Genomic DNA, 14,727 nt, shown 5'->3' with positions numbered 1-14,727 from the left:
CCGTATGGACTGTAGTGAGGATAACAACAACAGTGCAATTAAAATTAAAGCTGAAGCTGTCACTGAAAAATAAAGAGCATGACACTCATATATTACATTCCAGACTTTATGGCCAAGTAAAAGTCATCCCCAGTAACTTTTTAACTAAAAAAAGTGTCTATTACAGAGTCCTTTCACCTTTGTGCACAAAAGTTTCTGGGAATTGAAAAATACAAATCCTGACATCTAGTGGATAAGAACACAGCAGTATGGCAGGGGCCATTGACATGACACAATTTTAAACTAAAAACAAGGGCTTAGCCATCATTTCAGAAGTAAGGGGGACAGAAATGTCAGGTGTAATACCAGTTTTTATCTGACCTTTGTCTAATTGACATTTTATTTTTGATCTGATCACTTGCTTTTAATTAGGTAAGAAATAAAATACACAGCTGAACAACAACCACTAATATCCTCATGGATTTTATACAATGTAAAAAAAAAAAGATGACAGAATAAGGCAGAAAATATACAATACCTATCAAAAGTTTGGAAACATAACAATTGTTTAATGTTTTTGAAAGTCTCTTCTGCTCACCAAGGCTGCATTTATTTAATAATAAAAAATGCAGTAAAAACAGTAATATTGTGAAATAGTATTACAATTTAAAATAGTTGTTTTCTATGTGAATATATGGTAAACTGTAATTTATTCCTGTGATCAAAGCTGAATTTTCAGCATCATTATACTCATGTACATCATATACTTTATTGTCAATAAATACCTTGAGATGGCCTGAAAAACAAACAACCATATTGTCGCATTCGTGTGTTTATTGTCTTCACGTTTCATCAGTCAAAATGTTTCTGTTTTTAATTCAGCTGCTGCTACAGCCAATAGCTGAATGCCTTTGTCCATATAAGGGATTTCCTGGAACGTCATAAGTTCCATGAGAGTGTTAGCGCTCCATAATGTTCAGATTGCCTCGTTTTGGAAAAGAATAAAACGATAGGTCATGCATAAGCTATCTTGACTTCTCTTTTAATTTAAATCTAGATTTATTCACATTGGCCTCTACGTGAACACACTTGACCCGCAAAAAATGCGGGGGACGCATTTATGTTTAGGGGGCTAAAAATACTAACTTTTGAAAACAGGTTTCAAAATGCAAGATTTTGTAAACAGTACCGTTACGGTCTCCATGTAAACTACAAAAATGTGGATTTGTGAAAACGGTTATGCCATGCGTGTTACATGTCCAGTCTATAGATAGGCATACTGATAGATAGGCACAAAGTAACCGCCAACTACTGGCCTTGCTTGCATAAAACAGCGTTTTTAATAGTTTTCACGGATACGTGTGAACGTGTAAACATACCCTTAAGTTAATGAAAAAATTATAGTGTTTATTTATATGCGTTAAAACATTACAATATTATATTTTTTCTTCTTTTTTTTAGGTAAATATTTCTATGCCAAACCACATTAAAATGTATTAAATAAAAATAAAGTACAATGCACAAGTATTTGACTTGACTTGTACATCAACAATGAACAAAATTAATAAAAGCATACACTAAAATACTAAAACACTAAAATACACAAGTATTGTACCATACACATTTATTTTATTTTATTTACAGATGACTGAAATTCCATATATGTATAAAACTTAAAATATTTTGTAAAGCTGGGCAAGTGAGGCTAGTTTGTCAATTTATTGTTGTAGAATATTTTTTTTTTTTTTTTACATAAGCCCTAACATACAAGCACTTCTTGAAACATGTATTTGTACAACCTTACCTTAAAATCACGATCCAGGCTGTTACACAGCACCTGCCAGGGAGGTGTGTACCTGAACATGCTGCTCGGTGTGCGTCTGAGCTGGTGTTTGCTGCAGTACTACTTGCTTATTAGAGTTTCACAGGAAAACCCAGCATGCAGTTATCTCAACTCAGTCCTAATGAGTCCAGTCTGTGGAGGAAGTTGAGTTAATGAGAGGGGAAAGTGAAAGGAAGAGAAAAATCATTTTCATATACCATAAAATACCAACAATCACCATATCAAATGTTCAAATACTCTAGTATGTGTCAGATATTACAAAATATTGTATGATACGATATATTTGCTAAATGTTTTTACTCTCAAAATTTGATATTCTTCCTCTGACTCACCTCATCTTTTGCAGGCCCATGGATACAGCAAGACGATCGTGTTTAATACCGCTGAAAGATACAGTCAAAGCAGGGCCCGGCCTACCCATCAGTAATTCTGCAGGGTTCAGTCTGGTTTAGACCGCATCAGCCACACTTTACACTTTCCCACCCACTACCCATAAAACTTGTGTTTTGGTTCAATTGCTCTAGTAAAGCCCCTCCTCCAATATGGCTGCATGTGTTGTTTACCGTTCTCAGCCAAAACGAGAGGTATCATCTTTAGCGAAAATGCCAAAAATGTATGTGGGGTGACCTGGCCCATGGTCAAAGATTCAGTGCATGCATGCGTGTCTGTGAGTGTGCTGAGGGCAGGGATACCAGTCTGGAATACTGCTATAATCAGCAACCTTAGAACAAAAGCTGAGAATACCCCTCTGCTATCCAATAATGCACCTCATAGTTGCTCTCTAGCCTGGTCATTTAGTCATTGACAAAGGAAGTGACAATGTCACAGTGGCTCTCAGATTAGTTCTGAATGGCAGCAGAGTGGCGTTCCTCAGGTCTCGCTACTAGGCCCGCAACGAATTTGTATTTTATAAATCAAGAAAAATTCTTTACTTGCTTATTTCCCTTTCTCCGTGACTTTGATCTTTAAAAATCTACTAGTTTGTGTCAGATGTTGATTCAGTAACCAGTCTGTTGATTCATCAGACTGATTCAAACTGGCAACTGATAAGAGGCATTGGTTCAGGAGTCATACTACACTTGTCATATTCTATGTTTTCAATTCACTAAAAAAAACTGCCTCATAAGAGTCATGTGTTCTTGAATCAGAATATATTGAGCGTGCTGTATGTTTATGATTCAAGAAGAAGAATCAGCTCATACGAATTATGAGTTTGTAAATCAGACTCCACAGGCCATGCTGTATGTTTATGATTCCATAAGAAGAATCAGCTCATAGGAAATCATGAGTTTGTGAATCAGATTCCACAGGCCATGCTGTATGTTTATGATTCAATAAGAAGAATCAGCTCATACGAATCATGAGTTTGTGAATCAGATTCCACAGGCCATGCTGTATGTTTTTGAGTCACTAAAAAGAACCGACTCATAAGAGTAATTTGTTCCTTATTCAGACTACACTGGTCATACTGTATGTTGATTTTACATTTAACAACGCTTTTCTCCAAAGTGACATTTCTTTGCCATTATTTCGCTATGAACTATATTTGTATTGCATTGCATCCAATACAGACTGCAAACTCACAAAATTAATTTTTTGCTTTTGCTTTGCTTTAAAAAAATGCGGAGTATGGAGTGCTGGTACATAACGATTTGCACATAGATCCTAAGAAGCACATGGTACATTTGTTGTTCCAAAGAAAACAAGACAGACGCAGTGATTTCCGTAAAGCACATCACATTTTAATGTCTCGTTCCAACTCTTTCTACAGCTCTGTCAGGTTGATTAGAAAGCAGACCTTCACAACACACAGACAACAGTGGCAGTAATAGCACACACACTCATTATCAGGAGAACCAATAAGAGAGGGCTGTTCAGACAGGCAGAGAAGTGCCCCGTCTGGGCCGCCCATTATCAGTACTCAGAACCAGGTTATATGTTCCTACATTGTCCTCTGTTCTATCATGCCTTTGAACTCAGCTTGACATCAAGGGTTAGGGGGTTCAAGCACAGGGACATTATCTAACATGGAAATGGATATGTATATGTATATGTATATGTAGATATGTGTGATTTATGTACCTATAAAAGCATGCAACTATACAAAAGAGATACGCCAGGCCCGTGGCCAGACAACAAGGCATTCAGGGGTGAGGAACAAGTCGGAACTGGAATGTTAGTACTGATGGACAGTAAGGTGAGCGGCAAAAGTGTGAGGCAACCGTGAAACTCACAGTGAAGCAGAGACTTTAAAGGAGGAGTCCCAGATGAGGATTGGGGGAAAAGCAGACTGGTTCCTGATCAGCTGAACCATGAATTATAAACTCATAGATGCTGCTTTGCATCTCAAAACTGTGTACATGGAGAAGTGAAAATGTTCAAGTGTGTAAACATGAGGGAACAAGATAAACAGTAAGGTTTTTTTTGCATTCATGCTGACCTCATTTGGCTCCTGGGCCTCTGAACACACACGCATATTGATTTCCACAGAGCTCATCCCAGTGATTCGGGCAGTTAAAAAGATATTACAACTATGTAATTAAAATGGTAGATACATGACACATATTAACTGACATAAATCAAAACACACACTTCATCTAGCACATCTCTACCAGGGCCAATTAATTAATTCCTCTAAAATTACTTCAAAATTTGTCATCAAATTAAATCAATGAAGCAAATAATTTACAAAGTAAGGTACACAACAGATTTAACATTCATGAAGAAACCCTCCAATGTAACGTAATGTACAATTAAAGGTGCATTAAGTAGTTGGGCGCTAATTTTTAAACATGAAAAAATAAATTGTTTTTGCAAAGTGTCATCTGAATGGTGCACACTCACATGAGATGAAGACTGTACTCATAAAACATGTTAATAAAAAGCGTTTTAAGTATGCATATGCTGTACGCTATTAGCATAGTGTTGTTTGGCGATTCAAAGAGCGAAAATTTGACAATAGACACTAATTATAATGCTTGAGTGTTGAGAATATTTTAGACTCTGGTTCATGAGTTCTCAATGCCCTCCAGTGACAATCCATCGGAATAAAAAAAAAAATTGTAACCTAGGTTCGACTTGTTTGCTGAAATCACATCATGTTGGCCAGTTTCACACATGCTCGGAAAACACAAAGGTTTTGAGGCTTCATTAGCAGTGTTTTGAAAGCGCCCATCACTACCTGCATGGCCGAAGAAGCAGAAAAAGTCTGAAGTCAGAAGACAAGACAAAACAACGTGGCATATTACACAAGGTGGAAAGATTTGATGATGGAGAAAATCCTGAGAAGTTATTCAGAAGTTGGTTCTTTTTTGTAAAGGGAATTTATTATTAAATTTATTATGTAAAGGGAATTTATAATAAAAAAGGGAGTTTGTTATTCTGGAGAAGACTGCTTGCTAAAACTCACTAGACTGATAAAACTCGAGATGATTGTGCTAGACCACATCAATAGATAACGCCATTGTGATATCAGACTACTGGATGCACCTTTAATGTTACTAGCAATTTTCTGTTATGGAAAACATGGAAATGAAAAGCAAAATAAATTTAAAATAGCACCGCATTAAACCATAATGCAGTCGATCACCCATCTCTTCAACAAAAACTATGCTTTTTGTTTTAACTGAACCATTTGGCATCATAGCTACTTTAAGGGCACCCCCCCCCCCCCAAAAAAAAAAATTCCACCTTTTGCCAGAAATGTTAACAAATTTTTTTCTAAAAGTATCTGAAAAAAGAAGAAGAAAAAAATCTTCAATACTTGGCATGGTAACCCATTAAACTTTTCCTGTCGCCTTGCCACACTTCCCGCCATTTCATCGGAATAGCTAAGGAAGGGCGGATACTGTCCTTCCTGTCTTTCCATTCTTGAACTGTTATGATTGTTGTTTAACTGAGAGAGCTTTGCTTATTCTGACACTAGTTTACACGCATGAGGGCTCTTGCATAGGATTGGCTGCAGCAGTTTTCTAATGTCACATGTTGGAAATGAGCTGTCAATGACCCTTCCTGAATGCTAATGGCAGTGCAGACTGGAATACAATCAAAATACCATCCTGGACACAGCCAGCTTGATACTTCAACAGCTCTTAATGTCAGAACAAGGGCAGGGCTTTTTCAATAAACAAAATGCATATGAGAGATGCGGGTGAAATTAGGATAAGGATAAACTTTATGGTTTTAAATGATGAGAAGGCAACAAATGATCCAATGCAAGTTTATATCACGCAGCAGTTTGAAAGTAACCAAGAGAACAACTTACTTCTTACTCTTTTTCTCTATTTCCAACAAATAGAGCACTTCAAGTTGGGATAATATATGACAACAAGTGTTTTAGTTAGAACAAAGGAACAATTAAACATGCGTAAGCTCTTTGCTGGACAAGTCTAACTGAGAACGACCACTGTAAAGCCTCACTAAATATCAGAGCTTCCTGAGATATCCTCAGCTCACCTGTCCTATATTTCAATATGAAAGAGTGCAATCTACTGGACTCATGGGAGAACAAAAAGAGAAATACAGATTTTCCTTTAAGGAGGGGAAAATGTCGCTGTATCACTCCCTTGTGAGTGTGTGAGGGATTGCAAAGAAAAATTAAAGGGATGCACTGAGAAAAGAAAGCGCTTTGAAATATTCTTTCATTTGAAGCAAATAGTATTTTGTGAGAATGTAGTCTCAGCGTAAAATACAGTTACACATGCATTTACAGGAATGTTGGTTCGATAGAGGTTAAGCTGTGACATGCTTTCATTAAGCACAAAATTGTTATAACTCATCCCTATGTTTGTAAAAAACAACAAATAAAAAGCATGCATATAATGCAAGTATAATGGAAGTCTATGGTGGAAGGCATAGGAATAAATTACACATTTGAATAAAGTCTAGCTACAAGAATATACACTACTATTTAAAAGTTTGGGGTCAGTACGTTTAAAAAAAAATCTATACTTTTTTTTTTTTTTTGCAAGGATGCATTAAGTTTATCAAAAGTAACAGTAAAGATTTTTATAATATATATAAAAAATCTTTTTCAAATAAATGCTGTTCTTTTGAACTTTCTATTCAATAAAAAATAATGGGGAAAAAATTATGTCCATTTCCACAAAAATATTAAGCACCTTTTCTATCACAGGAATAAATTACATTTTAAAATACATGACAGTTATTTAAAATTGTGATATTACTGTTATACAATATCACTGTTATACTGTATTTTTTGCTGCCTTGGTGAACATAAGAGACTTCTTTCAAAAACATTAAACAAAATCTTATCGACCCCAAACATTTGAACAGTAGTCCATGTGCTCCTGTCATGACCATGTAAAGCCAGCAAGGATTTACAGAATGATTTAGACAACAGCTCAAGAATAAATTGTAAAAAAATAAAAATAAAAAACAAATTTTTGTAAACTTTTTTTTTCTCTTTATAAACTGAGGAATGAGTCAAAACAATGATCTATATTAATCGAGAGCTTAACGTGTATTTAACCCAGACAATTCCTTTAAAACTCCCGTATAATGGTCAATCTGTTTGTTTACAACAATCCTGTCATTTCCTAACAAAGGCGAAGAGTGCTCTGTCAATCCCATGGTTTTATTCCTAGTTTGAGAAAACCAAAATGATAATAATTGAAATACTTATCACAGCTTCATCAGTAATAAATAGAGCGCAATGGACGATGTTGAAAATGTTTTCTTTTATGCGAAAGTGAAAATACTTTGCAGTGCAAATGCTTTGCAAAAAGGGGACCCAAACAAAATTATTATTTCTTTCAAAAACAAATAATGACATCATATATATTAAGCAATTATGTGAGATATTTCATTACTTTATGGTAGGACTTTAGGATTTAAGAGGCTTATTGGATACTGATCGGTTCAGTTCAGTTAAAGGGTCTTTAATCTTCAGACTTTTCTCATAGGAGCGCATACGACGAGATTCATTTCAGCCACAATAAAACCAGAAAAAAACTATACGCATAAAATTTAAATGAGGTTAGAGAGTATCAAGGGGAAAGGGTCAAGCAATATAGAAAATATAAAACGGGTCAAATCAATTAAAGAAACAACAGCTTCTATCAAAAGATAGTGAATGTTTATTCTTTGCCTTGCCAGTTCTCTCTGTATGTTGTTGCATTTCATCTGTAAAGTCCATGTTTGGGAGGGTGCGTTTAGGCTCACATGATGGTGCAGCACTTGCAGGGTTGTTTCTCCTTGCTCTTGACCTCGGCAGCGCCCCCTTCTGGCTGTCCCGACTCTCCTGCCGCCTCTTCAGCCTTCGGTGGCTCTGCTGGGCTGCCATTAGAGGGTGCCTGATCCTGTATGGTGTCACTGCTGCTGGTGGTCTTGGCATCTCCATCCTCTATGACGACCACCTCGGCCTTCACAGTCGTGCTTTCCTGCCCCAAAACCTTCTTTGTTTCATCCTCGTCCTCCACGCTCTGGTAACCCATGAAAACCATCGTAACTGGGTTCTCCGCACTGGCCCCGCCCACTTCTGTCTGAGGTGTCGCGGGTTTCGGTTCTACACCCGTGATCTCCATTATGGGGGTGGAGCCGGCTGCACCTGGGACTTCATCTTTCTCAACCTTCTCCACTTTCTCGGCCTGCCCTCGCTCCAGTCGCGGCGTAGTCTTGCCGCTCTCGCTCATGGTCACCTCATCAGCTTTGTGGAGGAGCTCATCCACCTCTAAAGAGCTGAGCTGGTGAACGCCATTGGTTACTGCGCCGTCCACACTGCGCACTTCATGCACCACTGCATAGAGAAAAATAAGACACATTTCAGTGATACCCTGACTGACTGCCCTAATATCTCAAATTGACATGACACCCCCTAGAGCAATATCTACCCCCAACATTTGTGGGTCAGCGACAAATTTGAGTGTCCAAGTTCAATAAATTTTTTTTTAAAAAATGGCTTAATGGCAAACTAAAGGTCAAAATATCTGATATTTAACAATACTTAATAATAGATTTTCTTTTAATGAGGCATATACATCATAAAATTATCAGGACAGTTGAATCATTTGAATATTCCTAAAAAATATATCAGAATTCATTTTAATTTAGAAATTAAAAGCATGTCAAAACATTATTATGTATATTTTTACATAAATGAATCAATTCAAACAAAAGTGAGTGTCATGTCACTGACCCTTAAATCATCTTTCAGATTATAATAACCAGCACTCAAGCCTTACTCGACAATGCCAATATGAATCCTTTATAAAGTGATATAGCAAACATTGCAGCACATTTGCCACATATTAACTGCAGGTTTGCTGTAGTCAACAATTTTTTATTTTTATTTTTTTTTACAAAGGAAGGATTTATAATACTGTGACTTAATTTCTGCTGGAAAACCACTTTATTCTACCCATTGACGAACGCATGGAAAGCATACTGTGCACAGTTAGTGACTACTGTTAGCATTGTGTGCCAAGTGCACTTCAATTGCTAGAAATGCTCACTTGACTGGGGGGATCAAACACAGGGAAAGAGTGGCAAGCAGTAAACAGAGCAGGAAGCAAGCAGTGCTACTGGTGTTAGCATTAGCCGCTAGCAGCATACAGTACAAACAGATGCAGAAAATGAAGTGTTGTAATCATCCGTAAAACCTTGGAGAATATATTTAATATGTGATTAATTTAAAGCTTTATTGTATAACAACACATTTTAACTGGGAAGGGTGAAGTCAGGCTGGAGGCTCGTGGCTAAGCTTGGCAGCAACATGCCCAAAACTAGCAGTCAAGTTGCAGGGTGACCAAATTAGAGTTTAATGAATGCTATGGTCTCTTGTTCTCTACCAGGAAATAATGATGTGTCAGCCAAAATCAGGAGTTTGTGGTAACCCTGCATCTAAAGCCATGCTCAGATGAACTTATTGCTTTACGAGAAGTGGTCAGCATTTGATGACAAATCAAATGTTACTTTTACAAAACTTTTTTTAAGATTCATATGTGCTAGTTGACACTAACTCATCCTCATGTAGTTCCAGACCCATTTGACTCACTTTCTTTAGTGGAACCCAAAAGAGATGTCCAAGCTACTCTTCTCCATACAATAAAAAACATTCAGGGGCCATCAAACTCCAAAAAGGACAAAAAACTACCATAGTTCATATGACTCATGGCTCATTGGAAAAATGTGCCTGCCTACGTTGGGTGTTGTATTGTGGCAGTTTGGAATTGAAAATGTGCGGTGAGTGGCTCTGAAAGGTTAATGCTCTGTTGTGTTTGAAAATAAACCCTAAACCTAACCAATAGTTTTAATGAAAGCAAACGTGAGATTAAAATGCATGTGCTGAAGCAACCACACCATTTTAACTTGCTGCTATAAGTCTTTGAGGTCTTTTCTCATGACTCATATTTCACAGGACTGGATACCTGAGCACTTCAGATCATAAGTGCAGTGCTCTACCAGTCCCAGATGAGCTATTAGCAAATTTACTACATAAGAAAAGCCATACATAAGGAGCTTTATGTGATATACACATCAAAATGTATGTTTACAACATGCTCTTAGTGTTTTGATGAACTGTCTTTATTAATAGATAATCTGCCCCTGTAATCATAATTTGTTTGAAAAGGAATAAAAGTCTGTGTTTTACTGCCACTAATGTTCATTTCGGCTGGAAACCACAGTAAATTGTATAGGTGCGTTTTTGGAGTTTTGCAAAAATGTATATAGAGGCACTTTTTTTTCACTGATACTTGTTGCCATCCCAGCTCTTTAATGTCAAACGCCTGTAAATAAATGTAACCCCCATCCTTCCCTCGCACTTTGTAACACATCTTTCCCCTCGCGGGTCAAAATGACCCAAAGCCCTAAAATTACACTTTTTTCTTCTTTTTTTCAGAAAGCTTATTTTATTTCATTTTGATAATATTTTTCTATTTTTAATGCAATTTTTTGGGAGATTTTTTGTTCTTTTTTTATTTTATTTTCCTTTAAATTACTAGATTTGATCAATACATAATAAATAAATAGTAATTTAAGCATATTCCTCACATTTTTTTCAACTTAAATTCAAAATAATTCACAATTTCATGCCCTTTTAATTCAGCTCAAAATATCTTACATTGGGTGTCTTTGCCGACCTCTTGTGGGGAAAAAATAATATAACATGATATTTCATGATGGCTGGGTCCTAAAGTCAGATGTTCTTCAGTATGCATTCAGATACACATGTAGACATTATAAAAACAATTTTTGGTTAAGTTTTAGCCTTTTTAGTTAGAATTTTTAGCATTTTTAGGTTTTTCTGTGTACTGAAGCATTTCTCACATTCCATTCATTCCTAAAGGGGTCAAATTGACCCGCGAGGGAAGGATTTGTTACTTTTTTTTAATTCAACCACAAAACTCCTCGAATCCAATCTTTTTTAAATTTTTTTATTTTTTTTATTCGTGGTTCAAGTGCGTGGTTCAAGTCCTCTGATGAACACTCAATTAATTTCGGGTCAAAATGACCCGAGGGAAGGATGAGTTAAATATACCACTTGGAAATGTATCATGCCAGGTTTGAGTCAATCATGCTGAATGGAAATGGTTCTCACATGTCACATGACCCACAACAACACAGCAAACTAAAATATGTGAAAGTTAGAAAAAATTACGAGAGCTACGGAAGAAAGAAAGTCATATGGGTTTGGAACAACACGAGGGTGTATGATGACATTTTCTGTAATCATTTTTGTGTAAAACAACATAAACATCAGGTTTGGTCAAATAAGATAAACTACAGCTGATATTTTATGTAAACATGCAGACTTCTCGTAAAGTAGGCATATCTAGCAAAGCCACGCACGCCTGCTCTATCGCCAGCCACCTTTCTGTTCATCCTCATAGACCTTGACCCCCTGCAGCGAGAGGTCTTTGGGGAGCAGTGTGTTAGTGGACAGGACTTTGGTCTTGCCAGTCACCAGGTCCTTCTCAACAGTGATCTCTACGGAGTACATCGCTGCAGTGCCAACGAAAGAACACATTACAATCCTGCAATGATGTGCAGTCACACTCACATGAAGTCATTTAACACACACACATATGCACACTTGTTGCGGACCAGTTGCTTTATTCAAACAACCAGTTAAACATGACTTTAAGAGATTGTCTGTTGAGCACTATGACAACAATGACAGAGTGAGGTGTTGAAAGACAATATGACTGATAGGCACTACATGGTGCTGTTTGTGTTCTAATGTAATGATATTTAATCATTTGTAGAGTTTATATTAAAATGATATAATCAGAACTTAGAAATTCATTACCTGTTGTATATTTTATACAAAATATATAATATTTAAATTATATAAAAATACTTTTAAATATATATATATATACTTAACTTTTATTATATAAACAATTTTTTTTTACACATATTGTTTTCAATATTTTCAATATAAAAATAAATAGATACATATAGTATTTAATCATTTGTTGTATTTTTGTTTGTTCTATCATGGAAAAATAATTATAAAAGCCATGTTGACCTAATCCTTTATTAGTGTAACTTCCAAAAAAGCTGTTTCTATTAGATGTTATTCTGCTCACAGACACACACACACATGCAAACACACATCAACTGAGAGAACAGAGAATCAGAAGACAAGATTAGATGAAATCAGCACAATATTAGTACGTTTTTCAACACTGACAGTAGGACAATATTTGTGAGTTTGAAACCCACAAGAGTTTATCAACTTTCTGTTTTGTGGTCTAGTCATCTATTTCAGTCAAAAAACTGTGAATAAATTCAGAGCAGAATTTAGACCTGAAAGCTTTTTTTCTGGCAGGTCTTTAGTTTTTATCAAGAGATCTAAAACAGCACCTTTCAGCTTTTGGTCTGTATCTGACTCTAAAACACTGATTCAGCAATCGGTTTTGAACATTAAAATTAACCAAGAGGCATTCAATTGCTTCTAAACAGACACACAAGGTTTTAACAAAGAAACTTTTCTCTAAATTTCTAAATCTGTTTCTAATTAGATATTAGTGCATTTGAATTGGGTAGAAAAAAGAAAATGATATGTATATGCAAGCGTTTAGGACATTTCCCTAGTTCGGCAAAGGCACAGTTAAGGGTCTGAAAGGTTTGAGAACCACTGATCTACTGAAATGACATTAATAGGCTAATAGGTCTAAAAGTGTGCTTTTTTGAGCCCAGAGAGAACCTTAACTCTTATTTTGTGCCTCTTTCCATCGGTATGTGGTATTTATCTCAGAATTAGAGAGGTAAAGGGTAAAAACAGCAGAAAGAGTGTGTGATCTCTGCGTGAGCTATGGTTGGACCAACACTCACCTGCTCTCATCATGTCAGAGACACCTCCGGATTTCTCCAGACGAGGGCTGACGTGAACTTTGACCTCTAATTAGGGTCATGAATGAGGACAGAGAAGGACAGAGAATGATAAAAAGGTATAAGAAGTGAGAGTGTGGAACAGGAGGGAGAGAGGGAGGATGGGAAGGAGTAGACACAAGACTGACTGCAATGTCCTTTACTCCATTGGATACATGACAAGGATAGCTCCAGAAACTGGCCTTTTGACTGTGTAACTTATAATTAGCTGTTTTTGAGATTTCAAAGAGTGTGGAGAAAGAATTCTGATCAAATGTTGATCATGAAAAGGCATGTTAGAGGTGTTTCTGGTGTCAGAGATGGTGATGTTACCTTTTACACCTTTTACAGAGTCTGTCACAACCTGCAAAAAGAGAGAAAAATTAGTTTGATCCAAATGATACATGTTTGTATTAAATATGAAATATCCAAATACAGTCATCTGTCAAATAAATTACTTTGCCATGGTGAAGATAGACTTTTCTGTTCATTACAAGAGTACTTTTTCAGATGAGTGTTAAGTGAGTCTAAACCAGAAAAATTCAGGTTCGTATCTGTGCTTGCCTTTCCTCTTAAGCCCAATTTCACAAGCTTCGTGACTTATAAATTCATGTCAGATGACACTGAACCCTTTTTTTTTTTTTTTTTTTTTACAGTTGGTTGGTGATGTAAAGTTATCAACATCGCAAATCTAGTAAAGTTTTTAATATTTATTTATTTTTTAATTAATACATATTTATAGCGCTAAATTTTGTCTTATATTACCTTGGTGTTTCTAATAAAATGGCAAATTTGACATCTTTTTTCAAGTTCTGACTGCTGTAATCAATCTCTCGATATTTTTTTCCTCTTTTGGAAAGTCAAAGAAACGCTTTTGGAGCAAATGGGAATACAGAAATGATATTAGTTGTCATCTCCTGTTTATAACCATGGAAGTTTTCCCAACTATGATGACGACTTCTACTTCTGAGAACCCCAGAAATGTAAAAATTGCTAATAATAAAAAAAGATTGCTAAAGATTCTATGTAGATACCTGAATAAGAGAGACGCATACATCTTTCTGCGGTGTAATATCTTAAAATGTGAATATTTATCCTAAAAATATGAATTACTTTGTTCAAAACTATAGTAATCTAAAAACTGTGAAATAAGTATAAACCATTTAAATATTTATTGTGTGAAAATGATGAATGCCCCGTTAACTTGCTGTGTCACTTCCACCTAATTTTTTTAGATAGTGTATTTGTTTACCAATGACTCGAGACAACAATGTCAGTAATGTGAATGTTCAATGTGAATGTTCAATGTGAATAAAAAGAAAAATCAAGCTAAACACTGTGTAACGTGTTAGCTTATTATAGGTATTTTCCAATCAAGCTGTAATTTAGTCAAATAATATTGGATTGTGCATACACATAAAATGCTAGCAATAAAAGCAACCATAATAAGACAGAGTCAGTCATGTAATACTAAAAATGTTTAACATTTCAACCAGCATCATTTCCAGCACAGAATGCTAATTAACACAATACATAATTTGAGACGTGGGAATTTTCATTACTTTCAG

General features: G+C 35.9%; 1 protein-coding gene and 1 long non-coding RNA gene across 3 annotated transcripts in view; one reads left to right on the top strand and one right to left on the bottom strand.

Moving 5' to 3' along the window:
* Nucleotides 1-1,626: 1,626 nt before the first annotated feature.
* LOC309488570 lies at nt 1,627-6,621 on the top strand. The gene is made up of 2 exons (XR_014202193.1): nt 1,627-3,055; nt 3,133-6,621. It is a non-coding gene; the product is annotated as an uncharacterized lncRNA (long non-coding RNA).
* Nucleotides 6,028-14,727, bottom strand: part of palm1a (paralemmin 1a) — a 52,928-nt gene continuing 44,228 nt past the window's right edge. Inside the window, exons 6-8 of one of the 2 annotated variants that reach the window (XM_082156782.1) lie at nt 13,493-13,523; nt 11,654-11,785; nt 6,028-8,579 (exon numbers count right to left, since the gene is read on the bottom strand). In XM_082156782.1, coding sequence (XP_082012908.1) covers nt 8,002-8,579; nt 11,654-11,785; nt 13,493-13,523 — 741 coding nt within the window. In that variant the 3' untranslated portion in view covers nt 6,028-8,001. The remainder of the gene's footprint in view (nt 8,580-11,653; nt 11,786-13,492; nt 13,524-14,727) is intronic. The other variant, XM_082156783.1, reaches the window with a different exon arrangement.

Source organism: Leuciscus leuciscus, assembly GCF_965113295.1.
Source record: "Leuciscus leuciscus genome assembly, chromosome: 23".
Classification (NCBI taxonomy): domain Eukaryota; kingdom Metazoa; phylum Chordata; class Actinopteri; order Cypriniformes; family Leuciscidae; genus Leuciscus; species Leuciscus leuciscus.
The sequence above is the reverse complement of the archived record's forward strand: the minus strand, read 5'-3'. Positions and strand labels throughout refer to the sequence as shown.